The sequence below is a fragment of the Ahaetulla prasina genome, chromosome 17 (assembly GCF_028640845.1).
Source record: "Ahaetulla prasina isolate Xishuangbanna chromosome 17, ASM2864084v1, whole genome shotgun sequence".
NCBI lineage: Eukaryota > Metazoa > Chordata > Lepidosauria > Squamata > Colubridae > Ahaetulla > Ahaetulla prasina.
In genome coordinates this window covers 9,968,726-9,995,669 of record NC_080555.1, presented here as the reverse complement: position 1 = coordinate 9,995,669, position 26,944 = coordinate 9,968,726, and the positions used below count along the sequence as shown (strand labels likewise).

The following is a 26,944-nucleotide window of genomic DNA, read 5'->3' as shown; positions in this document are numbered from 1 at the left end:
ACTTGTGGACTTCAACTCCCAGAGTTGGAAGGGACCTGGGAGGTTTTCTAGTCCAGGGGTCTGCAAACTTGGCTCTCTTAAGACTTGTGGACTTCAACTCCTAGAGTTGGAAGGGACCTTGGAGGTCTTCTAGTCCAGGGGTCTGCAAACTTGGCTCTCTTAAGACTTGTGGACTTCAACTCCCAGAGTTGGAAGGGACCTGGGAGGTCTTCTAGTCCAGGGGTCTGCAAACTTGGCTCTCTTAAGACTTGTGGACTTCAACTCCCAGAGTTGGAAGGGACCTTGGAGGTCTTCTAGTCCAGGGGTCTGCAAACTTGGCTCTTTTAAGACTTGTGGACTTCAACTCCCAGGGTTGGAAGGGACCTGGGAGGTCTTCTAGTCCAGGGGTCTGCAAACTTGGCTCTTTTAAGACTTGTGGACTTCAACTCCCAGAGTTGGAAGGGACCTGGGAGGTCTTCTAGTCCAGGGGTCTGCAAACTTGGCTCTTTTAAGACTTGTGGACTTCAACTCCCAGAGTTGGAAGGGACCTGGGAGGTCTTCTAGTCCAGGGGTCTGCAAACTTGGCTCTTTTAAGACTTGTGGACTTCAACTCCCAGAGTTCCTCAGCCAGCAAAGATGACTTTCAGAGCCATCCCCAGACTCCAGGACTGGTCCACGTTCCTCCCCAACCTCTTCACTGTCCAAATCTGCCGCCAGATCCGGCTGGCGGGCCACAACGTGAACTTCCTTTTGAACGTCTGTGCCTGTGAGACAAACTATGTCGAGTCGGGTAGGGAGGGTGACTTTCGCAAAACACCTTTTGCAAAATCTCCTGCAACTCTTCTTCGTATGGGAAATATCTCCCAAAAGCAGTGAGAATTGAAAAGTGCCGGCTGCAGTTCTCCAGTTGCTAGGCAAGGGAGGGTGAGGGAAGACAAACAGCCAGCTCTGCAGAAGGACACAGCTGTGCTTGCTGAATGCTGTGCTAGCATCCCTTGCAGAAAAGACCACTTCTTTTTCTCTCCCCCACCCCCACCCCAAACCTCCCCACCCCCAATATTCGCTGAGACACATGACTCTTAAGTCAGCTCTTGTCAAAAAAATAATCAGCCCTCTTGAGTGCCATTATTGCACAAAGATTTGGCAACAGGAAGTCCTGGTTTTCTTGCTTCTCCTTTCTTAGGGGAGGCTGGTGTAACAGTTTTTCAACTTTATCGAGTCCTAATCTGATCGCAGGGCTTGGAGATATTTTAATTTGGGGGGCATTTCTAACAAAGGCATTTGCACCGTTCGCAGTCGTACTGCAGTTTGGTTTGTGCGGGTGGGTTTTTTTTAGACTTTGGGGTCTTAGGAAGTTGTACTCTTGTCTTTCTCTCTGTTCCAGCTGGTTTCTCGGTCTGCATCTGTGAAGCCAAGGATCTAATAGTCCATTTCAGGTGTTCTGAATAGAATAGAATAACTGAGTTGGATGGGATCTCGGAGGTCTTCTAGTCCAGCCCCCTGCTTAGGCAGGAAACCCTACACCCGTGATGCCGAACCTACGGCACGTGTGCCAGGAGTGGCACACAAAGCCATATCAGTGGGCACACAAGCTCAGCTCCGCCAATTTCCGGGCCTACCAAAAGTTTGGCAAATGGGCCATTTCCGGCCTCCGGAGGGCTTCCGGGGGGTGGGGAAGGCTGTTTTCGCCCTCCCCAGGCTCCTAGGAAGGCTCCTAGGAAGGCTCCTAGGAAGGAGGCTGGGGACAGCAAAAAAACAGGCCTTCCGGGCGGACCGTGCCATCGTGTGCCAAAAACAGTGGAAGCCATGTGCAGTGAGGCGGGGCACATTGAATTATGAGTGTGGGCATGCACGCGCGTGACACACACACACCCTGCACTCCCCCTGCTTTTGGCACGCGATGGCAAAAAGGTTAGCCATCACTGCCCTACACCACTTCAGACAAATGGTTAGCCAACATCCTCCTAAAGTTTGCGCCAGGATGGTTTGTTGGTCTCTGCCGCAGCCTGATCACACTTATCAGCCACGCGCATGTACTTATTCTATGAATGCCTTCGAAGAAGCGTTGCTGAGTCTGAGCAGGCGTGTTGTCAAACGACGCATGTGATTAGTTCAAGAATAGAATAAAGAATGCCAGAGCTGGAAGGGACCATGGAGGTCTTCTAGTCCAACCCCCTGCTCAAGCAGGAGACACTTATTCCATGTCAGATAAGTGGCTTCCCAGTCTCTTCTTAAAAGCCTCCAGCGATGGAGCACCCACAACTTCTGAAGGCGAGCCCGGAAATTACTCCTTAGTTCTAGGTTGTTTCTCTCTCCTTGCTTAGTTTTCATCCGTTGCTTCTTGTCCTGCCTTCGGATGCTTTGGGGAATAGCTTGACCCCCTTCCTCCTCTCTGTGGCAGCCCTTCAAATATTGGAAGATTTTTTTATTTTATTTTTTTGCATTTATATCCCGCCCTTCTCCGAAGACTCAGGGGGGCTTACACTATGTCAAGCAATAGTCTTCATCCATTTGTATATTATATACAAAGTCAACTTATTGCCCCCAACAATCTGGGTCCTCATTTTACCTACCTTATAAAGGATGGAAGGCTGAGTCAACCTTGGGCCTGGTGGGACTTGAACCTGCAGTAATTGCAGGCAGCTGTGTTAAGAACAGACTGTCTTACCAGCCTGAGCCACCAGAGGCTTGCTATCATGTCACCCCTAGTCCTTCTCTTAGATTACCATATCCAGTTCCTGCAACCATTCATTATGCATTTTAGCATCTAGAGCCTTGGTCATCTCGGTTGCTCTTCTCTGCACTCTTTCTGGAGTCTCAACATCTTTTTGGTGTCATGGTGACCAGAACTGGACATACTATTCCAATTGTGGTCCGACCAATATAGTATAAAGTGGTGCTAACACTTCTCGTTGTCTTGATGTGATCCCTCTGCTGATGCAGCCTACAGCTGCACTGGCTTTTTTGGCGACTGCAGCCACATTCCTGGCCCATAACTTAATGTGGTCGTAACCGTTTTAACATGATTAATTTTCTACCTAGGATTTAGGGGTTTCCCAAACGCGGATGTGAAAGCTTCATCCCTGGAAGCTTTCAAGAAGAGGCTGGACTGCCATCTGTCAGAAATGGTGTAGGGTCACCTGCTTGGGTGGGGGGTTGGACTAGATGACTTCCAAGGTCCCTTCCAACTCTCTTATTCTATATTATTCCATTATTCAGAAATTGTGGGAGCTTCATCCCTGGAGGCTTTCAGGAAGAGACTGGACTGCCATTTGTCAGAAACGGTGTCGGATCTCATGATTGGGCGGGGGGAGGGGGTTGGACTAGATGACCTCCAAGGTTCCTTCCAACTCTTGTTATTCTATTATTATTCTGTTATTCAGAAATTGTTGGAGCTTCATCCCTGGAGGCTTTCAAGAAGAGACTGGGCTGCCATGACGTTTTTTGCTGTCCCCAGCCTCCAGAGCCTCTCTAGGAGTCTCTGGAGGCTGGGGACAGCAAAAAGGTCATTTTTTATCCAAACGGGCAGTTTCTGGCCTCTGGAGGACCTCCAGGGATGGGTGGGAAAAGCCATTTTCACCCTCCCCAGACTCATAGAGAGGCTCTGGAGCCAGGTGAGAGAGAAAAACAGGCCTACCGGGCCATCGTGTGCCAAAAGCGGGTGGGGAGTGGGGGCGCGCACACATGCACGGGGGCAGGGTGCATAGAATTATGGGTGTGGGCACGCACGCGCGTGACCCCCTCCGACCCCCCCGCCTCCTGGCACACAATGGCAAAAAAATTAGCCATCACTGGCTTAAAACGATCCTGGCTGTGTTTTTGAGTTGATTTGGAAAATCTGGGCGTCAGAGAAATCTCCAATGATCCGGCAGCATCCACAGAAAGTGGACTTTCTGCAGATTCTGACCACAAATCACCTGGCCCAGGTTTTTCCAGAAGAGATTATTATCCCTCTATTCCCAGAGGTGAAGCCCTCTGCAAGTGACTCAACGCCTTCCAATTTACGCCTTGGTGTGACAATCAAGCGCTTCCTAAACGTGGAATTAAGAAGGCGCCGAAAAGGGCTCGGCGGGTTAAATTTAGACTCTTTTGCAAGGTGGCTGAGTCCATCTGCACATTTTGTGAAACGGAAAGGGGGAGGCCTGCGCAGGCCCACTTCGCAAGTATATAGGACGCAGGTACCTCAATCCTACAAAAGGGACGATAAAGGTTCCCCTCGCACATACCTGCTAGTCGTTCCCGACTCTAGGGGGCGGTGCTCATCTCCACTTCAAAGCCAAAGAGCCAGCGCTGTCCGGAGACGTCCCTGTGGTCATGTGACCGGCATGACTCAACGCCAAAGGCGCACGGAACGCTGTTCCCTTCCCACCAAAGGTGGTCCCTATTTTTCTACTTGCATTTTTTACCTGCTTTCGAACTGCTAGGTTGGCAGAAGCTGGGACAAGTCACGGGAGCTCACCCCGTTACGTGACAGCACTAGGGATTCGAACCGCTGAGCTGCCGACCTTTCGATCGACAAGCTCAGCGTCTTAGCCCCTGAGCCACCGAGTCCCCTAAAGGGGATGATAGCTAAATGTAAATTTTGTCAGAGACATTGATAACAAAATCCTCCTTCCAATACGTGACGCCAAAGGATCTTTTTCTTTAATGGAGGCTTTCAAGAAAAGATTGGACAACCATTTGCTTGGGATGTAATAAGGACTCCTGCCCTGGCCAGAGGGTTGGACTAGAAGACCTCAAAGCTCCCTTATAACCTTAGATTCTATGATTCTATGAGCTTGGGCAATGGGGAGGGTGAACTAGAAGACCTTCAAGGTCCCTTCCACCTCTAGCTTCTATGAACTTCGGGGGGGGGGGATAGACTAGAACAGGTCTCAACCTTGACAACTTTAAGACTTGGACTTCAACTCCCAGATTCCTCAGCCAGCAAAGCTGGCTGAGGTATTCTGGGAGTTGAAGTCCACAAGTCTTAAAGTTGCCAAGGTTGGAGACTCCTGGACTAGGAGACCTCCAAGGTTCCTTCTCACCCTACAACTCTATGGTTCTATCAACTTGGGCAATGGGGAGGGTGAACTAGAAGACCTTCAAGGTCCCTTCCACCTCTAGGTTCTATGAACTTCAACGGGGGGGGTGGGGGATGGACTAGAAGACCTTCAAGGTTCCTTCCAGCCCTACAATTCTATGATTCTATGAGCTTGAGCGGTGGGGGCGGGGGTGGACTAGAAGACCTCCAAGGTCCTTTCCAACCCAAGGATTTTTACGAGCCTTGACCCAGTCTCTCCCCTTCTAGATAGCTTGGGACTCTCAAGCTAGCACATCTGGAAGGTGGCAGGTTGGCTGAAGTTTGCGTGCGTTCGAGTGCCGAGGCATGCATGACAGGGACCGTGGTGGAATTTCTCCGTCAGGCACACGGTTGTCATGGTTATTGGAAGCAGGAGAGGTAACAGGAAAAGATGAACTGCCTGGGTTGCCTTTTTTTTTTTTGTTAATTTTCTCTCTCTCCTCCTCCTCCTCCTCTTCGTTTTTTTTTTTTTTCCTCCGCCTCCTCGTCGCATCTCCTCAATCTGAGCTTTCCAAGCCAACTCGCAACTGTGGTGTGTTTGGTTTTATTTGCTGCTCTGGGAGGGTGTTAAGTCAGACAGGAGGTTTTGGATGATTCAGTTGGATCCTCCTCCTTCTCCTTCGGGCTAAGATGAGCTATCCGAGAGTTTACGAGGGGCAACTGGCCCTTGGGATTTCGAGACCCCCTGGGCACCCGTCTCCTGGCCCAGGGGGCGGCAGCAGGAACGGACAGCGGCTGAGCCAGAACCCGAGAGGGACCGTGGCAAAGGTGTGTTTGGGGCAGGTGTGTAGGGTGTTGTGCTCTTTGGGTGTGAAGAAGAGGCCATCCTGTGCGAGGTCAGAGTCAGGAGGGAATTGGGGCTGAATTTTTTTTTTTTAAGCGACTTATTTCCACTGAAAGTTTGCTTCGGCGTTTTCGTTTTTTTTTAAAGTATTTATAGCTTAAATGGCTTGCTTGAATCATCCAATGCGCAGCAGCACATTTTTACAAACCTAATTCATTTCTCCTGAACTGCTGAAGAGGTGGGATTCAGCTGTTTGTTCGTTTGTTTTCAAAATCTCATTTTGATATTTGAAAAAAAAATAGCATTTTCATTTTGCTTGATTGAGTCATTGGTTGAAGTGGGCCAAACTTTTTGGCGTTCCCCCCCCCCGAAAATTCCATAAATTCCATAAGTAGATGTGGAAGCAGGAAGGGTCTCCCGCTTTGGGTCAATGGGTTTGGTGCTGATGATCTCAGAGACCCTTGTCATTTTACTGTCTTTTTACTGTACAGCTTCAGTTTCCGCGGTTAATTCGTTCTCCGCAAAACAGGAAACGGCAAGCATTACCTTGGATTGAAATTTATGTTAGTAACACTTCTCTCAAGTGAGTCTACAGATAAGAAGAAATGTGCTGCAGAAAATTTTGGATATGAGCTAGATCAGGAAGGTGGCTACCAGTGGCTGTATTTCTGACCTCAAATACTTTCAGACATTGTAGTTTTCAGGAGAAAAGAACCTGACATGTTTTCATGTTGGCCTGTTGGTACTTGACACAGAGATAAAGGTTTTACGTGTCCCCTTCCCAGGCGTATCTGCATTAAAAGCAGAGGTGGGTTTCAGCAAGTTCTGACCAGTTCTGGAGAACCGGTAGCGGAAAATTTGAGTAGTTTGGAGAACCCGTAGTAAAAACGCTGACTGGCCCGACCCCCCATCTATTCTCTGCCTCCCGAGTACCAGCTGATCGGGAGGAAATGGGGATTTTGCAGTATCCTTCCCTTGGATTGGGGAGGGAATGGAGATTTTACAGTATCCTTCCCTTGCCACGCCCACCAAGCCACACCCACAGAACTGGCGGTAAAAAAATTTGAGGCCCACCACTGTTTAAAAGGTATCTGCAAAATTAAATGTGTGGGTTTTTTAAAAAAAATTATGCAGTCTCTGCGGTGTTAAATGCAACACACACTCATCTGTGTGACCCTGCCCTACATAAGTGATGGAATAGAATGTGTGAATGCTTTTGGGGTGGCGGGAAAAAAATCAGAAATCCAGCAATTCAGGTCAAGAGAATCTTGTTCACCAGTTCCTTCCTGATAACAAACGCCCCCTTTTTTCCCTCTTCATCTCTTTTTTTCAGAATAAAGAAAAAGAAAGGATGAAGGAGGGCAAAGACAAGGACGCCCGCTACACCAATGGTCACCTCTTCACTTCCATTACGGTCTCTGGCATGACCATGTGCTACGCGTGTAACAAGAGCATCACCGCGAAAGAGGCGCTGATTTGTCCAAGTGAGTAAAGCTTCTTCCTTAGGAACTCGGGGCGTCTATGTGCCATAGTTTGGAATGGATTCAGCAGAGGGAAAGTGTGTGCTCAACCCTTGGGGGGATTGTTTCCCCAATCCTTCCTCCGCACTTAAATCTCCCTTAGGGTAGCACAAAATCTTTGTACAGGTAGCCCTGGACTTATAACCGCAGTTGAGCCCAAAATGTCTGTTGCTAAGTGAAAAGTGAAGTGAATTAAGTGAAAATTTAAGTGAATTAAATGAAAAGTGAATTAAGTGAAAAGTGAATTACGTAAAAATTTAAGTGAATAAAATGAAAAGTGAATTAAGTGAAAAGTGAATTAAGTGAAAATTTAAGTGAATTAAGTGAAAAGGGAATTAAGTGAAAAGTGAATTAGGTGAAAATTTAAGTGAATTAAGTGAAAAGGGAATTAAGTGAAAAATGAATTAAGTGAATTAGGTGAAAATTTAAGTGAAAATTTAAGTGAATAAAATGAAAAGTGAATTAAGTGAAAAGTGAATTAAGTGAAAAGTGAATTAAGTGAAAATTTAAGTGAATTAAGTGAATTAAGTGAAAAGTGAAGTGAGTTAAGTGAAAAGTGAAGTGACATTTGCCCCATTTTATTTTCTTGCCACCGTTACTAAGTGAATCACTCCAGATGTTAAGTTGGTAACACGGTTGTGGCTTCCCCACTGATTGGTGCTGCAACCGTCATAAACGTGAGTCGGTTGCCAAGCCCTTTCATTTTGATCACGTGACCGTGGGGATGCTGCAACAGGTCGTAAGTGTGAAAAAATGGGTCATATGTCACCTTTTTTCAGTGGTAACTTCGAACGGTCACTAAGTGGACTGTTGTAAGTCGAGGACTACCTGTATTTCAGTTCAGATGTGCGGCATCGTCACAGCTGAGGTAAAAGGAGGAATTCTCTTTATAGGTCAGGTTCTTGCTCAGGAGGGAAACTCAGACATTACAGCAATTTGAGGTGCTTTGAATGTTACGTCTGCTTGTAAGCGAGGCCTGGACTCTTCCGCTCGGCTCCTTCTACTAGAGAGAGCCACTAATTCTAGCATGTAGGGATCGTCCATGGGTTGACATATGAAGAACGGTTGCAGGAACTGGGCATGGCTGGTCTAGTGAAGAGAAGGACCAGGGGAGAAATAATAGAAGTGTTCCAATGTTTGAGGGGCTGCCCCAGAGAGGAGGAAGGGGGTCAATTTATTTTCCAAAGCACCTGAAGGCCAGACAAGGAAGAATAGATGGAAACTGACCAAGGAGAGATTCAACCTGGAAATAAGGAGGAATTTCCTGACAGCGAGAACAATCAACCCATGGAACAGAAGTTGCCTTCAGAAGTTGTGGGAGCTTCATCCCTGGAAGCTTTCAAGAAGAGACTGGACCGCCATCAGTCAGAAATGGATTAGGGCAGTGATGGCGAACCGTTTTGGTACTGAGTGCCCAAACTGCAACACGCGTGTATATGCGCGCACCACAGCACCGGAAACCCAAAGACCAGCTGGCTGGCACATGCATACACACTGGCCAGCTGGTCTTTGGGTTTCCAGCATGCACATATGTGCCGACCAGCTGGTCTTTGTGCGTGCCAGAGAAATCCAAAGAAAAACATGCCTGTTTTTCGGGCATTTTTGGGCCATTTTCAGGCCATTTTTGGGCTGTTTTTCGGGCCGTTTTCAGGCTGTTTTTCAGGTCAAAAACAGCCTGAAAACAGCCCAAAAAATGGCCTGGAAAACAGCCCCAAAATGGCCTGGAAATGGCCCAGGAAACACTCTGTTTTTTGGCCATTTTTCAAGCTGTGCTCTGGCACCCACGAAGACCAGCTGGGCGGCACACATGCGTACGCCGGGAACCAGAAGAGCAGCTGGGTACTATGTGCGTGCTTATAGGGATGGCTCCTATGTGCCACCTCTGGCACACCTGCCACAGGTTCACCATCACTGCTCTAATGTTTATTTATTTATTTATTTATTTATTTATTCAAATTTATATACCGCCCTATCTCCCGAAGGACTCAGGGCGGTGTACAGGCATTAAAAGACATATAAATACAATATAAAACAATTAAAAAACTGATTCTAAAAAGCCCGTAAATTTAGAATTAAAATATCAAATAAAACCCAATTTAAAACCAATAATTTAAAATCTAGCTCAGCCCTGCACAATTAAATAAATACGTTTTAAGCCCGCGGCGGAAGGTCCGGAGGTCCGAGAGCTGACGAAGTCCGGGGGGTAGTTCATTCCAGAGGGTGGGGCCCCACAGAGAAGGCCCTTCCTGTGCCGCCAGACGACATTGCCGCTGACGGCACCCTGAGGAGACCCTCTGTGAGAGCGCACGGGTCGGTGAGAGATATTCGGTAGCAGTAGGCGGTCCCGTAGTAGCCCGGCCCAATGCCATGGAGCGCTTTAAAGGTGGTCACCAAAACCTTGAAGCGCACCCGAAAGCCACAGGTAGCCAGTGCAGCCTGCGCAGGATGGTGTTATCACGGGAGCCACGAGGGCTCCATCTATCACCCGCGCAGCCGCATTCTGACTAACTGCAGCCTCCGGATGCCCTTCAAGGGGAGCCCCATGTAGAGAGCATTGCAGTAATCCAGGCGAGACGTCACGAGTGCGTGAGTGACCGTGCATAGGGCATCCCGGTCCAGAAAGGCGCAACTGGCGTACCAGGCGAACCTGGTAGAACGCCTCCTGGAGACGGCCGTCAAATGGTCTTCTAGAGACAGCCGCTCATCCAGGAGGACGCCTGTTGCGGACCCTTTCCATCGGGCCAATGACTCGCCACCGATGGTCAGCCGCGATTTAGCTGACTGTATCGGGATGCCGCATCCACAGCCACTCTGTCTTGGAGGGATTGAGCTTGAGCCTATTTCTCCCCATCCAGACCAGACGGCCTCCAGGCACCGGGACAGCACTTGATAACCGTTGGGGTGGTCCGTGTAGAAAAGTACAGCTGGGTGTCATCCGCATACAGCTGGTACTTCACACGAAACCACTGATGATCTCACCCAGCGGCTTCATGTAGATAAAGAACAGAAGGCGAGAGGATCGACCCCTGCGGCACCCCACAAGTGAGGCGCCCGGGCCGACCTCTGCCCCTGTCAACATCGACTGCGACCGTCGGAGAGATAGGAGGAGAACCACCGATAAACGGTGCCTCCCACTCCCAATCCCTCCAACCGCGCAGCAGGATACCATGGTCGATGGTATCGAAAGCCGCTGAGAGGTCTAATAGGACCAGGGCAGAGGAGCAACCCTGTCCCTGGCCCTCCAGAGATCATCCACCAACGCGACCAAAGCCGTCTCCGTGCTGTAACCGGGCCGAAACCGGACTGGAACGGGTCTAGATAGACAGTTTCATCCAGGTGCAAGGGAAATTGATATGCCACCATATTTCTACAACCTTCGCCGCGGTTAAGGTTGAGACCGGACGATAATTACCTAAAACAGCCGGGTCCAGGAAGGCTTCTTAAGGAGGGCCTCACCACCGCCTCTTTCAAGGCGGCCGGAAGACACCTCCACCAAAGAAGCAGTCGAATCGCCTGGAGCCAGCCTCGTGTCACCTCTCGAGTGGCCAGCACCAGCCAAGAGGGGCACGGGTCCAGTAAACACGTGGTGGCATTCAACCTACCCAACAACCTGTCCATGTCCTCGGAGCCACAGGGTCAAACTCATCCCACACAATGTCACCAAGACCACCCTCACGCATCTCGCCCGTATCACTGCAATCTTGGTCCAGACCATCCCGAAGCTGAGCGATTTTATCGTATAGATAACCGTTAAACTCCTCAGCACGTCCTGCAGCGGGTCATCCCGCTCCCCTGGTGTAGGAGGCGGGTCACCCGAAACAGGGCGGCTGGGCGGTTATCTGCCGATGCAATGAGGAGGCGTAGCTACGCCTCGCTTCCTCAATGCCACTAGGTAAGTCCTAGTATAGGACTTCACTAGTGTCGATCAGCTTCGAGCGGCTAGACCTCCAGAGACTCTCAGGCGTCTTCTCCGGCGCTTCATCCTCTCAGCTCCTCGGAGAACCAAGGGCGGTTGGGACCTGCGCCGGGTCAGAGGCCGCAAAGGCACGACACGGTCCAAGGCCCCGCGCGGCCTGTTCCCAGGCCGCAACAAGTTCCTCAGTCGAGCCGTGAGCCAGACCTCAGGAAATGGCCCAAGCTCCGTCCGGAACCCATCCGGTCCATCAGGCGCCTGGGACGGAACCAACGATCGGCTCCGCCTCCCGCGGTGGTGAATGGCGGTCAGAAAGTCCAGGCGAAGAAGAGAGTGATCTGACCATGACAAAGGTTCAATGACTAATTCCTTTAAGTCCAGATCTCTCAACCACTGACCAGAGAAAAATCAGGTCCAGGGTGCCACCCCAATGTGAGTAGGGCCATCAACTACTTGGGTCATGTCCAAGGCCGTCATGGAAGCCATGAACTCCCGAGCTGCCGTCGATGAGCGGACGATGGCAAGTTAAAGTCCCCATGACTAAAAGTCTGGGGTCTCAACTGCCACCCCAGCCAGCACCTCCAGGAGCTCGGGCAGGGCAGCTGTCACGCAGCAAGGAGCCAGGTACGTGATCAGCATACCCATCTGACACCTATGACCCCATCTCACAAGAGGGATTCGCACCCGGCAATCTGAGGTACAGTGGTCTCCCTCGGCTCTAGACTCTCTCTAATCACAACCGCCACCCCCCCACCCCTACCCTGGGCCCTCGGCTGATGGAATGCATGGAAACCCGGCGGGCACAACTCAACCAGGGGCACGCCCCCTTCAGTGCCCAACCAGGTCTCCGTAATGCCCATAAGGTCCGCGGAACCCCCCTGTATAAGGTCACAAACGAGGGGGGCTTTGTTCACCACGGACCGGGCATTGCACAACATCAGCCGGAGGCCCAAGCTCTGAGGATCCTGACCATCCGGGGAACGGGTGAAGTCCAAGGGGTCGGAGCGCGTGATCGCTTTCAAACATCGAGCACGCGCTCCCGAAACTTGATATGACCCCTCGCTTCCGCCATACCTGCCTCTCCCACTTACCGTGTCAATAGAACCACCCTCACAAATAGGAACACACTCTCCCCCCATAACCTCTGGACCTAATAAAGAAAAACCGCCGCGAGCATGTGCAGGAACTGGCCCCCTACCCGACGGGTTACCCCCATTACCCGCCCTTACCCTCCCACCCCTAATGTTAGGTGTCCATCTCAAAGCCTGGGAGATTATAGAACCCAGAAACCTGAAGGTCTCTAGTGTTGAATTCTGCGTTGTCTAATATAGTAAGAGGTGGCAGAATAGAAAATCCACTCTCACCTCTACTGGTTTAAGTGGGATGAAAGAGTGCATTTATTTCCCCCCATCTACCCTCTGTCTCCAAAAAAAAGGACATTTTTAGCAACTCAGCAGCCGGAAACTCTGATTAACATCGGCTGTTAAGAAATAAGACAAGATAACAAAACCTGATCACATACTGTATTTTTGCTTTATGTTGACTGCTTTCTTCCTTGGAGACTGCAGGTAACCCTTAACTTATGACCTCAAGTGAGTCCAAAATTTATGCTGCTAAGCAAGACTCTCGTTAAGTTTTGCCTCATTTTGGGATCTTGCCAGAAATGTCTCACTTAACAGAAGAACCCTAACAAATGGGGGGGGCAGAGGAATAAGTACAAATTGGGAAAATAGTTTTATATATATTGATACCTAAAAGAATCTATTATCATTACAATGAGCGTATTTAAGGTTAGAAGTTGGAAGACAAAGATTATGGAGATTTAATTGTATTATTATTGTTAGCACTATGTCAAAAATATATTGACCCAGTCAATACACTGTCCACAAAAGATGTTGGTTGTTAAAGGAAAATAGCAAATAAAACATATACAAAAAAGAAGAAGAAGAAGAAGAAATGTCTCACTTAACAACAGAAAGTTTGGACTCAATTGTGCTTGTAAGGGGAGGGATACCTGTATTTCAGGGTGACTTTTGCTGGAAATGCAAATGTTTTTTTTCAAGAACTGCATATGCCGGTCTTCTGTTTCTTACATCTGAATAACAGAATAATAACAGAATAACAGAGTTGGAAGGGACCTTAGAGGTCATCTAGTCCAACCCCCCCCCGACGGCCGCCCAAGCAGGAGAGCCTACTCCATTTCTGACAGATGGCAGATCTCTACTTTTCAATCAATCAATCAGAATAGAGTTGGCGGGGCTTCCAATCCAGCCCCCCTGCTCAAGCAGGAGAACCCCATACGATTTCAGACAAGTGACTGTCCAGTCTCTTCTTAAAAACCTCCGATGATGGAGCAGCCACATCTTCTGGTGGCAAGCAGTTCCACTGGTTAATGGTCCTCGCTGTTAGGCGGTTTCTCCTTAGTTCCAGGCTGCTTCTCTCCTTGATGAGTTTCCATCCGTTGTGTCTTTGTTTTGCCTTCTGGTGCTTTGGAAAATAAATTGACCCCCCCTCTTCTTTGTGGCAGCCCCTCAAATACCGGAATACCGCTATCATGTCCCCCCCAGTCCTTCTTTTCTCTAGACTGGCCAACCCCAAATCCTGCAACCATTCATTGTATGTTTTAATCTCCAGGCCTTTAATCATTTTAGCTGCTCTTCTCTGCACTTTTTCCAAAGTCTCAACCTCTTTTTTTTTTTTGTAATGCGGGGACCAAAACTGGAGGATGCATTCCAGGTGTGGCCTTACTAAGGGCTTTATAAAGCGGTGCTAATACTTCACGCGCTTTGATTCTGTGCCTTTGTGTATACTATACAACCAAGGATTGTATTAGCCTTTTTTTTGGCTGCTGCCTACAGGGCCATGTCTGCAGTGCCGATGCCTGGACAAGCTGAAAAACTAATTTCAGATGCCTTCTCCTTGGCTCCGGTTAAAAAGGATTTTCCAGGTTTTTTGTGTGTGTTGTTTTTAAGCTCTGGAGAAACCCGGGGTTTTTTTTTTGGTGCCAGGCTACTTCCTCCAGCAAAAAGTTTGGCTTTTTTGCTCTCTAAAATGTGATCCCAGGTAGCCCTCGACTTAAAATTCGTTTAGCGACCGTTCAAAGTTAACAACGGCGCTGAAACAAGTGACTTGGGAGGGACCTTTTTTCCCCCCCTCCCCACACGTACGAACTTTGCAGCATCCCCCCCACCAGGGTCACGGGATCTAAATTCAGGGGCTTGGCGACTGGGCCCCCCTCCAGCAGATCAAGAGGTTGAGGGAGATAAGTGCCTCCAGGGACAAGGCCCAGCGTCTTCTTCGCACGTCCCACTGAGAGGCTTGTTCCCATCTGGGGTCACAGTAAAGCTGTTGGGCTGTGTGTGACCAGGGAGATGCGGGTTCAAATCTCCGGCTGGTCCTGCAATGCCTTGAATGATTTGGGAGCTCCCTCTCCCACCCCCTCTCTCTTTCCTTCTGTCTCTCTCCTCTCTTTTTCTCCTTTCTCCCTCTCTCTCTCCCCTCTCCCGCCTTCTCTCTCTCTCTTTCTTATTTCTCCTTCCCTCTTTCTTTCTCATATTCCCTTCTCTCTCTCCTTCTCTCTTTCCTTCTGTCTCTCTCCTCTCTTTTTCTCCTTTTTTCCTCTCTCCTCACTCTCCTCTCTCTCTCTTTCTCATTTCCCTTCTCTCTCTCTTTTCTCCTTTCTCCCTCTCTCTCTCCTTTCTCTCTCCTTCTGTCTCTTTCCTCTTTTCTCCTTTTTCCCTGTCTCTCAGTCATTCTCTCTCCTTTCTCTTTCTTTCTCATTTCCCCTTCTCTCTCTCTTTTTCTCCTTTTTTCCTCTCTCTCCTCTCTCTCTCTTTCTCATTTCCCCTTCTCTCTCTCCTCTCTTTTCTCCTTTCTCCCTCTCTCTCTCCTTTCTCTCTCCTTCTGTCTCTTTCCTCTTTTCTCCTTTTTCCCTGTCTCTCAGTCATTCTTTCTCCTTTCTCTTTCTTTCTCATTTCCCCTTCTCTCTCTCCTTCTCTCTCTCCTCTCTTTTTCTCCTTTCTCTCTCTCTCTCTCCTCTTTCTTTCTTATTTCTCCTTCTCTCTCTCTCTCTCTCCTTCTCTGTATCCCCTTCTCTCCCTCTCTTTCTCTCTCTCTCTCTCTCCTTTTCTCTCTCCTTCTCTCTCTCCAGCCTATCTCCAGGGCCCTTTGCTAAGCCTTCCCTTTGTACAGCGTACTCAGAACGAAGGGCATAAATGTGATAAATATCAGTAAGAATCGGTGATTCATAGGCATTCTTGTTCCTTGTCCTCATTTATTTTTCTTCTTTGGGCCTTTTCTGTGCTGAAATTAGCGCCTCTTCCATGCCAACCGTGAGCCCCTCAAGCCTCTTCCAGTGCCTGGTCTCAGCTCTGCAAGTGGGAGAAAGAGTGTGAGAAGCTGTGTGGGTGTATCCCGATCCCAAACTCGGTGTGCGAAGGCTGCCCATTCTGTGTGAGCTGCAAACAACATGGCAACAGCTTCTTGCTAAGCAAGATAGCACTGTTGAGATTTGTTATAAATCGAGGTGGACGGGATTTGGGAAGGATGGATGGATCTCCAGGGAGTAATTTAGGGTTGAGGTGCCCGGTGGCAAAGGTGCTCAGAGATTAAGCAAGGGATTAAAGGTGGGCGGTGGCTCAGTGGCTAAGACGCTGAGCTTGTCAATCGAAAGGTCAGCAGTTCAGCAGTTCGAGTGCTGCGTAACAGGGTGAGCTCCCGTTCCTTGTCCCAGCTTCTGGCAACCTAGCAGTTCGAAAGCAGGTAAAAAATGCAAGTAGAAAAACAGGGACCACCTTTGGTGGGAAGGGAAGAGCGTTCCGTGCGCCTTTGGCATTGAGTCATGCCGGCCACATGACCAAGGAGACCGTCTTTGGACAGCGCTGGCTCTTCGGCTTTGAAACGGAGATGAGCACTGCCCCCTAGAGTCGGGAACGACTAGTACATATGTGCGAGGGGAACCTTGACCTTTAGTACAGGGCTCCCCAACCCCTGGTCCATGAGCCATTCAGAACTGGGCCCTTGAAGTGGTGGGGGAGTATGTACGCACATCCTCACACAAGCAGCGGGTGAGCGCAAACGACCCCACTCCATTTGCACAAGCGACGGGCACACATGTTCCATGCAAGCGGCCGGCAAGCATGCGCGTGGAGCTACACACACACGCTTGCCGGCTGCTCGCATCAAACATCCCTTCTCCCCTCCTTGCCGGTCTGCAAACCCAGGAAAGTTTGGGGCTTAAAAAGAACAGAAACTTAACAGCTGGAAGACCAGCAGGCTGAGGCCCACCTCCACGTGTTAATTCAGACGTAGCGTATTATTTAACACATTTTTTTTTTAAAGAAATGGATTCAAAATTAACTTTCGTTTTGCAAAGCGTTTAATTTTAAATACTTGCCCACAGAGCTGCAGCGCACACAGCAAATTAACCCTGCTTCACCCTGGTTGTGGATAGTGGAGGCAATGCTCAGTTTTCCTTTTTCACGTTTGAACTGTGTTAAAATTAAAATCAATGGCGAGGGATAGTATACCGTATTCCAAAGATGCTCGTGGGATATTGTTGTAGACGGCTCTCCTTCCTTTCATATTTTGGCCCAAAAGGTGTACAGGTAGCCTTTGACTTGCAACAGTTTATTTATTTATTTATTTATTTATTTGATTTTTATACCGCCCTTCTCCCGAAGGACTCAGGCAAGATAAAACAATACAATATACAGATTAAAATACCATTTAAAAAACTTATTTAAATTAGCCTAAAATTAAAAATTTCCATACTAAAAACCCCATTTAAAAATTGATAAAATTTCACATTAAATCTAATTTAAGCCAGCCCCGCGCGGATAAAGAGATGTGTCTTCAGTTCGCGACGGAATGTCCGAAGGTCAGGTATTTGACGTAAACCAGGGGGAAGCTCGTTCCAGAGTGTGGGCGCCCCCACAGAGAAGACCCTTCCCCTGGGGGCCGCCAGCCGGCATTGTTTGGCGGACGGCACCCTGAGAAGTCCCTCTCTATGGGAGCGTACGGGTCGGTGGGAGGCATGTGGTAGCAGCAGGCGGTCCCGTAAGTACCCAGGTCCTAAGCCATTTAGTGGCTTAGTTCATTTAGTGACCATTTCACTAAGTTCATTTAGTGACCGTTCAAAGTTAAAAACGTCCCTGAAAAAAGTGACTTAGGACCGTTTTTTCACACTTAACGACCATTGGCAGTTTTCCCACGGTCACGTGTACAAAATTCAGATGCTCGGGAACCGACTCATGTTTATGACGGTCCCCTTTTTGCGACCTTCTGGCAAGCAAAGTCCATGGGGTAGCCTGATTCACTTAACCAACCGGGTTGCTGACTTATCAGCTGCAACGATTCGCTGAGCGACGGTGGCGCGAGAAGGCGTAAAATGGGGCAAAAAATAACCCTCACTTAACAAGCGTCTTGTTTAGCAACAGAAGTTTGGGGCTCAATTGTGGTCGTAGGTCGAGGACTATCTGTATCTGTGTGTGTGTGTGTTATGCGCCAGTCAAGGCTCAATATGGCACATTTTTCTAAGAGAAATATCCAGGGGTGGGGCTGCTGGGGGTTCGGGAGAACCTCAGGCTAAGATTCTGTGCAGTTCGGAGAATCCCCCAAATCCCACTCCTGGCTGGCCCTTACCACACCGCCCCACCCTGCCCTCCCAGGAGTCCCCACACAGCCCGTTTTGGATGCAGGTAAGAGCAGGGCGCGTCCAGAGGCTCTGGGAGGGTGAAAAATGGGCCTACCGGAAGTTCGGGAAGGCCGGAAACGGGCCCATTTTCAGCCTCCGGAGGCTGGGGAAGCTGTTTTCACCCTTCCGGAGGCTCGAGGAAAACCTCCAGAGCCTAGGGAGGGCAAAAACACTAAGGAGGCCGACTAGGCCACGCCCACCACGGCCACGCCTACCCAGCAACCGGGCAGAGAACCCCTGGCTAAAATTTTTGAAGCCCACCCTTGGCCAAGGCCCTTGTTTGGTCAGCAAGCCCAGATGCTGCACCTCTGTCCTGTGGATGTTAGCCACCTCGGAAGGACCCCATCGCCATCCATCACAAGTTAGTTTAGAAAGAAAGAGTCTTCCTGGCTCGTCGCTTTTCCAAGAGGTAGTCCTCGGCTTACGACCACAGTTGAGCCCCGGATTGGTGTTACTAAGTGAGACATTGGTTAAGGGAGCTTTGCCCCATTTGAACGACTTTTCTTGACACAGTTGCCTTCGGAGGGCCTCCAGAGCCTGGGGAGGCCGTTTTCGCCCCCCCGGGGGCTCAAAGAAAGCCTCCAGAGCCCGGGGAGGGCAAAAAGCTCCCCCCCACCATGGTGTAGGAGGCTGACTAGACCACGCCCACCGTGGCCACGCCCACCCAGCAACCAGGCAGAGAACCCCTGGCTAAAATTTTTGACGCCCACCCCTGAAAAGTGCAGGACTGGGTATAGATGGGAGGCTTGCAAGAGCTGTGCCGCTGTGTCAGTGCCTTGCTTGCTATTTCACCATTGGGCTCAAGCCAAATTTGGCTGATTTCTCCTTGTTTAATCGCGGAGTCCGGCTTGTGGGTGGGTGGGGGGAAGGCAAAGTTGCCTTTGTGTCCGGGGGGGGCAGGGGGGGGCCTTGGCAGCCAGGCAGGGGCATCCTTGTCTGGCTGAATGGTATCATTGTCTCCTGGGCCCTTATCTGCGTCCGTTTCTTGGCTGGAGTTCTGCGGCCTTGGGGAGGAAGCCTCTGTGGCTGCAAAATAGATCCTGTAGCCAGCAAGCTTGAAAACTCCCAACTAAAAAGTCCCATGAAAATAAGCGATATCTTTCTGAAAGGACCGTGCTGTTTATTAGCCACAGCCATCACTCTTAGGCTTATATCCCGCTTCGCAGGGGTCTCTTAAGCGATTGACAGAGTCAGCCTCTTGCCCACCCACCCACCCAAAAAAATCTGAGTCCTCATTTTACCGACCTGGGAAGGACGGAAGGCTGAGTCAATCTTTGTCCTGCGGCGTGTTGGCCCATGAGTTGGCCGCGGTGAGTTCTTGTGTAGCAGGCTAACTCACTCCTCACTGCCAGGAGTTTGTTCCTGACCGGCTCAAGGTTGACTCAGCCTTCCGTCCTTCCGAGGTCGGGAAAATGAGGACCCAGGTTGTTGGGGGACAAGAGGCTGATCCGCCTGGAGTTTTTGGGTCTCAGCTGCTTTTATCAATGCTGTTTGTCAGTTTGCTTAGAGAGGTCTGTGAAACGGCAGATAAGTCTAAGTCCTATTGCTATTTTCCTTCCTTCCTCCCTTTCTTCCTTTCTTCCTTCTGGTTAGAATGCAGTACCGCAGGCTAACTCTGCACACAGTCAGGAGTTCGATCCTGACCAAATCAAGGTTGACTCAGCTTTCCATCCTTCTGAGGTTGGTAAAACGAGGACCCAGATTGTTGGGGGTGATAGGCTGACTGTGTAAACCACTTAGAGAAGGCTGTAAAGTGGTATATAAGTCTAAGTGCCCTTCCTTCCTTCCTTCCGATTCACCCTCTCCCTTTTTCCTCCCTTCTTATTCTCCCTCCCTCCCTCCCTCCTTCCTTCCTATTCTCTCGCCTTCCTCCCTCCATCCCTCTTTCTTTCCTTCCTTCTTTCCTTCCTTCCTTCCTTCCGATTCTCCCTCTCTCCTTCCTTCCTACCTTCCTTCCTATTCTCCCTCCCTCCTTCCTTCCTTCCTATTCTCCCTCCCTCCCATTTTACTTCCTTCCTTCCTATTTTCCCTCCTTTCTTTCTTTCTTCCTCCCTCCCTCTTTCTTTCCTTCCTTCCTTCCTTTTCTCCCTTCCTCCCTCCTTCCTTCTTTCCTCCCTCCCTCCTTCCTTCTTCCCTCCCTCCCTCCCTCCCTTTCTTCCTTCCTTCCTTCCTCTGCCCACAGTCAGGAGTTTGATCCTGACCAAGTCAAGGTTGACTCAGCCTTCCACCCTTCCAAGGTGGGTAATTGAGGACCCAATTGAAGCGGGATATATAGTAAGTGCTACCGCTAGGGCGAAGTGCTATTTTTCATCTTGGCTATTGTTGCCTTTGAAGTGCTCCAATGCCCTGGCCTTTGGGCAACTAGGCCACTCTCCTCCCGCCAGCCCCCATTCCGGCCCCCCTCCCCGCCCTGCGTTAATGCAGCCAAGCTAGGATGGGGCAGGACGAGGCGGGGAAGGGCAGCTTATGTACGTTGTGAGAACTGGGTCAGCAGCACAATTCCTCTCGTGTCTGAGAAAATATTTACAGACCCTCCTCACATCCTGGACATAAACTGTTTCAACTTCTCCCCTCTGGATACTGCTGTAGGGCATTGCATGCCAAAGCAATTAGACACAAACATAGTTTCTCTCCATCCACACACCCCCCATCACTTTGTTGAACATTTAATTCCCACAGCTCTGTCTTAGGGCTAAAGATGTTTACCCATGTAGTAGGGCTGCGTTGTTATTAGCCTTCCCATCATCTTATCTTTCCTACTACCTTCTCCTATTGGTATCTATGATGAATCACTTGTTGTGTATTTTATGATTACTGATTGTAAGAATAGAACAGAACAGAACAGAACAGAACAGAACAGAACAGAATAGAATAGAATAGAATAGAATAACAGAGTTGGAAAGGACCTTAGAGGTCTTCTAGTCCAACCCCCCTGCTTAGGCAGGAAATCCTACACCACTTCAGACAAATGGTTATCCAGCATCTTCTTAAAAACTTCCCATGTTGGAGCGTTCACAACAGTGGTGGGTTTCAATATTTTTTACTACCGGTTCTGTGGGTGGTTTGGTGGGTGTGGCGTGGCTTGGTGGGCGTGGCTTGGTGGGCGTGGCAGGAGAAGGATACTGCAAAATCCCCATTTCCTCCTGATCAGCTGCGACTTGGGAGGCAGGGAATAGATGGGGGGCGGGGCCAGTCAGAATTTTTACCACCGGTTCTCTGAACTACTCAAAATTTCTGCTACCAGTTCTCCAGAACTGGTCAGAACCTGCTGAAATCCATCTCTGATTCACAACTTTTGGAGGCAAGTTGTTCCACTGATTTATTGTTGTTGTAGTGTAAGCAGCCCTGAGTCTTCGGAGAAGGGCGGGATATAAATGCAAATTAAAAAAAAATGTTCTCACTGTCAGGAAATTTCTTCTTAGTTCTAGGTTGCTTTTCTCCTTGATTAGTTTCCATCGGTTGCTTCTTGTCCTGCCCTCAGGTGCTTTGGAGAATAGCTTGACTCCCTCTTCTTTGGGGCAGCCCCTGAGATATTCACTCCTAGTCCTTCTTTTTATTAAACTAGACCTACCCAGTTCCTGCAACTGTTCATCCTATGTTTTAGCCTCCAGTCCCCTAATCATCTTTGTTGCTCTTCTCTGCACTCTTTCTAGAGTCTCAACATCTTTTTTACATCGTGGCTACCAAAACTGAATGCAATATTCCAAGTGTGGCCTTACCAAGGCATTATAAAGTGGTATTAACACTTCACGTGATCTTGATTCTATCTCTCTGTTTATGCTGCCTAGAACTGTGCTAGCCTTTTTGGCAGCTGCTGCACACTGCTGGCTCAACTATGATCTAGGATATGACCTATCACATTTTTGTTTGTATGTACACTGAGAGCTTATGCACCAGAGACAAATTCCTTATGTGTCCAATCACACTTGGCCAATAAAGAATTCTATTCTATTCTATTCTATTCTATTCTATTCTATTCTATTCTATTCTATTCTATTCTATTCTATTCTATTCTATTCATGGTGGTGCAGGGGTTAGGATGCAGTATTGCAAGTTAAGTCTGCCAACTGCCAGGAGTTTGATTCTGTTTGGCTCAAGGTTGACTCAGCCTTCCATCCTTCCAAGGTTGGTAAAATGAGGACCCAGATTGTTGGGGGCAATAGGCTGACTCTGTAAATTGCTTAGAAACACAAAGAAGTGGTATATAGGTCTAAGTGCTATTGCTATCTTCCCTTCCTCCCTTCCTCCCTTCCCGTCTCCCTTCCTTCCTCCCTTCTGGTTAGAATGCAGCATTGCAGGCTGACTCTGCCCACAGTCAGGAGTTCGATCTTGACCAAATCAAGGTTGACTCAGCCTTCCGTCCTTCCGAGGCGGGTAAAATGAGGACCCAGATTGTTGGGGGGCAAATATTCTGACTCTGTAAACTGCTTAGAAACACGACTGCAAAGCGCTGTGAAGCGGTATATCAGTCTAAAATGCTATTGCTATTGCTGTTGTTCAGTGTATATGCCACCTTATCTCCCCAATAAGGTGACTTTGGGCAGCTTACGAGCAAGGGCCGTGGTGGCTCAGGCTGTAAGATAGCCTGTTATTAAAACACAGCAGCCTGCAATTACTGCAGGCTCGAGTCCCACCAGGCCCAAGGTTGACTCAGCCTTCCATCCTTTATAAGGTAGGTAAAATGAGGACCCAGATTGTTGGGGGGGCAATAAGTTGACTTTGTAAATATACAGATAGAATGAGACTATTGCCTTACACACTGTAAGCCGCCCTGAGTCTTCGGAGAAGGGCAGGATATAAATGTAAATAAATAATTAAAAAAAGAAACGATTTTACGTCAACGCGAGGATGAGCGGAGCGCTTGGCAGTACGGAACAGCTCAGGGAGCTCTTGTTTATTTATTTATTTATTTATTTATATTTATATCCCGCCCTTCTCCAAAGACTCAGGGCGGCTTACACTATGTTAGCAATAGTCTTCATTCTATTTGTATATTTATATACAAAGTCAACTTATTGCCCCCCAACAATCTGGGTCCTCATTTTACCTACCTTATAAAGGATGGAAGGCTGAGTCAACCTTGGGCCTGGTGGGACTAGAACCTGCAGTAATTGCCGGCAGCTGCTGTTAATAACAGACTGCATTAGCAGCCTGAGCCACAGAGGCCCATTGTTTAAAACTCAGCCAAGGCAAGGGAGATGTAAGCAGGAAACTTCCTACCCTCAGGGTGCACTTTGGAGCACTGACTGGCAGCCGTAAAGACATTTGACCCTGTTAAGTGGGGAAGGGCTTTTTGCAAAGACGTCCTCGCTTCCTTTTAATGCTTGGGAGTTCTGCCCCATAATGGGGAGTTGTCTTCCCCAATCTCAGTTTTTCTTCCTCCCCAACGAGAAGATGACGTCACTTCCTCTTTCTGCTCCGAAACAGCTGCTTTTGCAGCTCCTGATTCCGAAAACTCCCAAACTTTCAAAAAATTTGAAAATGGCCCCTCGAAGGAGAATCGGTTTAGAGTAGGAAGCTTTTAAATAGGTTTACAAGAACTTAGCCAAAGGTTTAAAAATGACCGATATTGATAGTAAGCCCAGCTGGATGGTCACACAGCTTTGGATGAACTGAAAAGTTAAGTAAATGGTTTGAGGTTAGTCAGGGGATCACCAGGAAATCCAGAGCTGGATTATCATCAAAATATCTCAGAGGAAGTTAAAAGGGGAAGGAGGGGAGGGACAGGGGAGAGAGGAGAGCAGAGCAGAGAAGAGAAGGAAAGGCAAATGAGGAGAAGAAGAGAAGGAAAATGGAGGAGGAGGAGAGAAGAGAAATGAGAGGGGGAAGGACAAGAGAAGGAAAATGAAGGGGGGGAGAAGGAAAATGAGAGAGTGGAGGAAAAGAGGAGAGAGAAGAAGAGAAGAGAAATGAGAGGAGGAGGAGAAAAGGGAGAAGAGGAGAAATGAGAGGGGAAGGAGAAGAGAAGGAAAATGAAGGAGGGAGGGAGGAGAGAAGAGAAATGAGAGGGGGAGGAGAAGAGAAGAGAAGGAAAATGAGGGGAGTGGAGGAAAGAGAAGGGAAAGGAGGAGAGGAGAGAAGAGAAGAGAAGAAGAGAAAAAGAGAAATGAGAGGGGGAAAGAGAAGAGACGGAAAATGAAGGGAGAGGGAGAAGAAGAGAAGAGAAGGAAAATGAAGGGAGGGAAAGAAGAGAAGAGAAAGGAGAGGAGGAAGGACAAGAGAAGGAAAATGAAGGGAGGGGGAGAAGAAAAGAGAAATGAGACGGGGAGGAGAAGAGAAGAGAAGGAAAATGAGGGGATGGGAGGGGAGGAAAAGAGGAGAGAGAAAAGAGAAGACAAACGAGAGGAGAGGAGAAGGAGAAGAGGAAAGAAGAGAGGAAAGGAGAAGAGAGAAGGAAAATGAGAGGGGAGGGGAGAGGATCCCCTTGACTTAAAGCCATGCATTTAGTGACTGTTCAAAGTGATAATGGCTTTGAAAAAAGTGACTTACGACTGGTCTTTACACTTAAGGAATGTCTCCAACATCACATGATCAAAATCCGGGGCCCTTAGTAACCAGCCTGTAGTCACAGTCGCAGCAACGTGTGATTGCAGCCACTCGCAACCTTCCCAGCTGGCTTCTGACACGCAGCGTCCATGGGGGAAGCTGGATTTCGCTTAATGACCACACGTCGGTGTGCGGGTGTGTTTCTTCAGAGCCTGTCTGGCCTTTTTGCTTTCCTGGCATGGAGTCGAGGAGTTCTTGTGGACTAGAACCAGGAGGTCTCTGTGATTGTGTGGCATCATCCATGAGATTCTCTCCAGTTTATTCTCTCCAGGTGTAGGGTCTCCTGCTTGGCTGGGGGGTTGGACTAGATGACCTACAAGCAGGGGTGAAATCCAACAGGTTCTGATAGGTTCTGGAGAACCAGTAGTGGAAGTTTTGAGTAGTTTGGAGAACCGGCAAATATCACCTCTGGCTGGTCCCAGAGTGAGGTGGGAATGGGGATTTTGCAATATCCTTCCCCCTGGAGTGGGGAGGGAATGGGGATTTTGCAGTATCGTTCCCCTGGAGTGGGATGGGAATGGGGATTTTGCAGTATAATTCCCCTGGAGTGGGGTGGAAATGGGGATTTTGCAGTATCCTTCCCCCTGGAGTGGGGAGGGAATGGGGATTTTGCAGTATCCTTCCCCTGGAGTGGGGTGGGAATGAGGATTTTGCAGTATCCTTCCCCCTGGAGTGGGGAGGGAATGGGGATTTTGCAGTATCCTTCCCCCTGGAATGGGGAGGGAATGGGGATTTTGCAGTATCCTTCCCCCTGGAGTGGGGATTTTGCAGTATCCTTCCCCTGGAGTGGGGTGGGAATGGGGATTTTGCAGTATCCTTCCCCCTGGAGTGGGGAGGGAATGGGGATTTTGCAGTATCCTTCCCCCAGGAGTGGGGTGGGAATGGGGATTTTGCAGTATCCTTCCCCCTGGAGTGGGGTGGGAATGGGGATTTTGCAATATCCTTCCCTCTGGAGTGGGGAGGGAATGGGGATTTTGCAATATCCTTTCCCCAGGAGTGCTGTGGTAATGTGGATTTTGCAGTATCCTTTCCCCTGGAGGAGGGAGGGAATGTGGATTTTGCAGTATCCTTCCCCTGCCACGCCCACCAAGCCACACCCACAGAACCGGTAGTAAAACAAAATTGGATTTCACCACTGCCTACAAGGTCCCTTCCCGCTCTGTTAATCTGTTAAATCTGTTATTAGCAAGCCAGCTACAACCAATGTGGGGCCTTTGAGGGCGGGAAATGGTTGTTGAAGAAATTGAGCCTCAGCCCAAACCCTCCCACCCTTTCAGCACTGACCAACATCTGTAAGCAGCTGTTTCTTTAAAACTCCTGCAAAAAAAAACCACAAAAAAAACCCCAGTCCACAGCCCTCCCCTCCTGCCCTTCCTTTCCTTTCCCAGGACAGACATAATCAGGAAATGCCGCTTTGACCAGTCAAACTCTCTTCCTGTTCAGATCGCTTCCTGCCCGCCTTGTGTTTCTGGACAGACATTCTCTGAGTCACTGAATTGATGACGGTGCCACGTTTGTTCTTTTTTATTTCCTTTTATATATGTATACGAAACGTTGCCAAGATACTCTCAACCTTACATGGGAAAAGACCCGAATATGCCAAGACCTACATACCTATACCCCTGAAAACCTAGGAAAACAATATATATATATATATATATTTGTTTTCTGAGGTTTTCGCGGGTGTTTGTATGTAGGTCTTTGGTTATTCGGCATATATATATATTATGTCTTGGCGACATTCAACAGTCTCATTCGTCATCTTCAGGCTTCAGCTTCGTGCTTCGAAGCACGAAGCTGAAGCCTGAAGATGACGAATGAGACTTCGAAACGTCGCCAAGACACTTCCAATTTTACGGGAGAAAACCCAACAACCAAAGACCTATATATATATATATATATATATATATATATATATATATATTATATATATATATGTTTTCTGAGGTTTTCACAGGTGTTTGTATATAGGTCTTTGGTTGTTCGGGTATATATATATATATATATATGTAGGTCTTTGGTTGTTCGGGTTTTCTCCCGTGTAAAATTGGAAATGTCTTGGCAACGTTTCGACGAAGTCTCATTCGAAACGTTGCCAAGACATTTCCAATTTTACACGGGAGAAAACCCGAACAACCAAAGACCTACATACAAACACCCGTGAAAACCTCAGAAAACATATATATATGTACATATGTACATATGTATATGTATATGTACATATATATATATACATATACATATACATATACATTTTCATATACATATACATATACATATATATATATATATAAATATATATATATATATATATATATATATGTAGATCTTTGGTTTGGGGGTTGCTCCCAGAACATTGCTCCCAGAAGCACGAAGCTGAAGCCTGAAGATGACGAATGAGACTTCGAAACGTCGCCAAGACACTTCCAATTTTACGGGAGAAAAC

At 48.5% G+C, this 26,944-nt stretch overlaps 1 protein-coding gene across 7 annotated transcripts in view; it reads left to right on the top strand.

Annotated features, from left to right (window-relative positions):
* Nucleotides 1-26,944, top strand: part of ARHGEF2 (Rho/Rac guanine nucleotide exchange factor 2) — a 186,120-nt gene that overhangs the window by 114,569 nt on the left and 44,607 nt on the right. For all 7 annotated transcript variants that reach the window (XM_058159844.1, XM_058159843.1, XM_058159841.1 and 4 more), the window contains one exon: nt 7,159-7,309. In XM_058159844.1, coding sequence (XP_058015827.1) covers nt 7,159-7,309 — 151 coding nt within the window. The remainder of the gene's footprint in view (nt 1-7,158; nt 7,310-26,944) is intronic.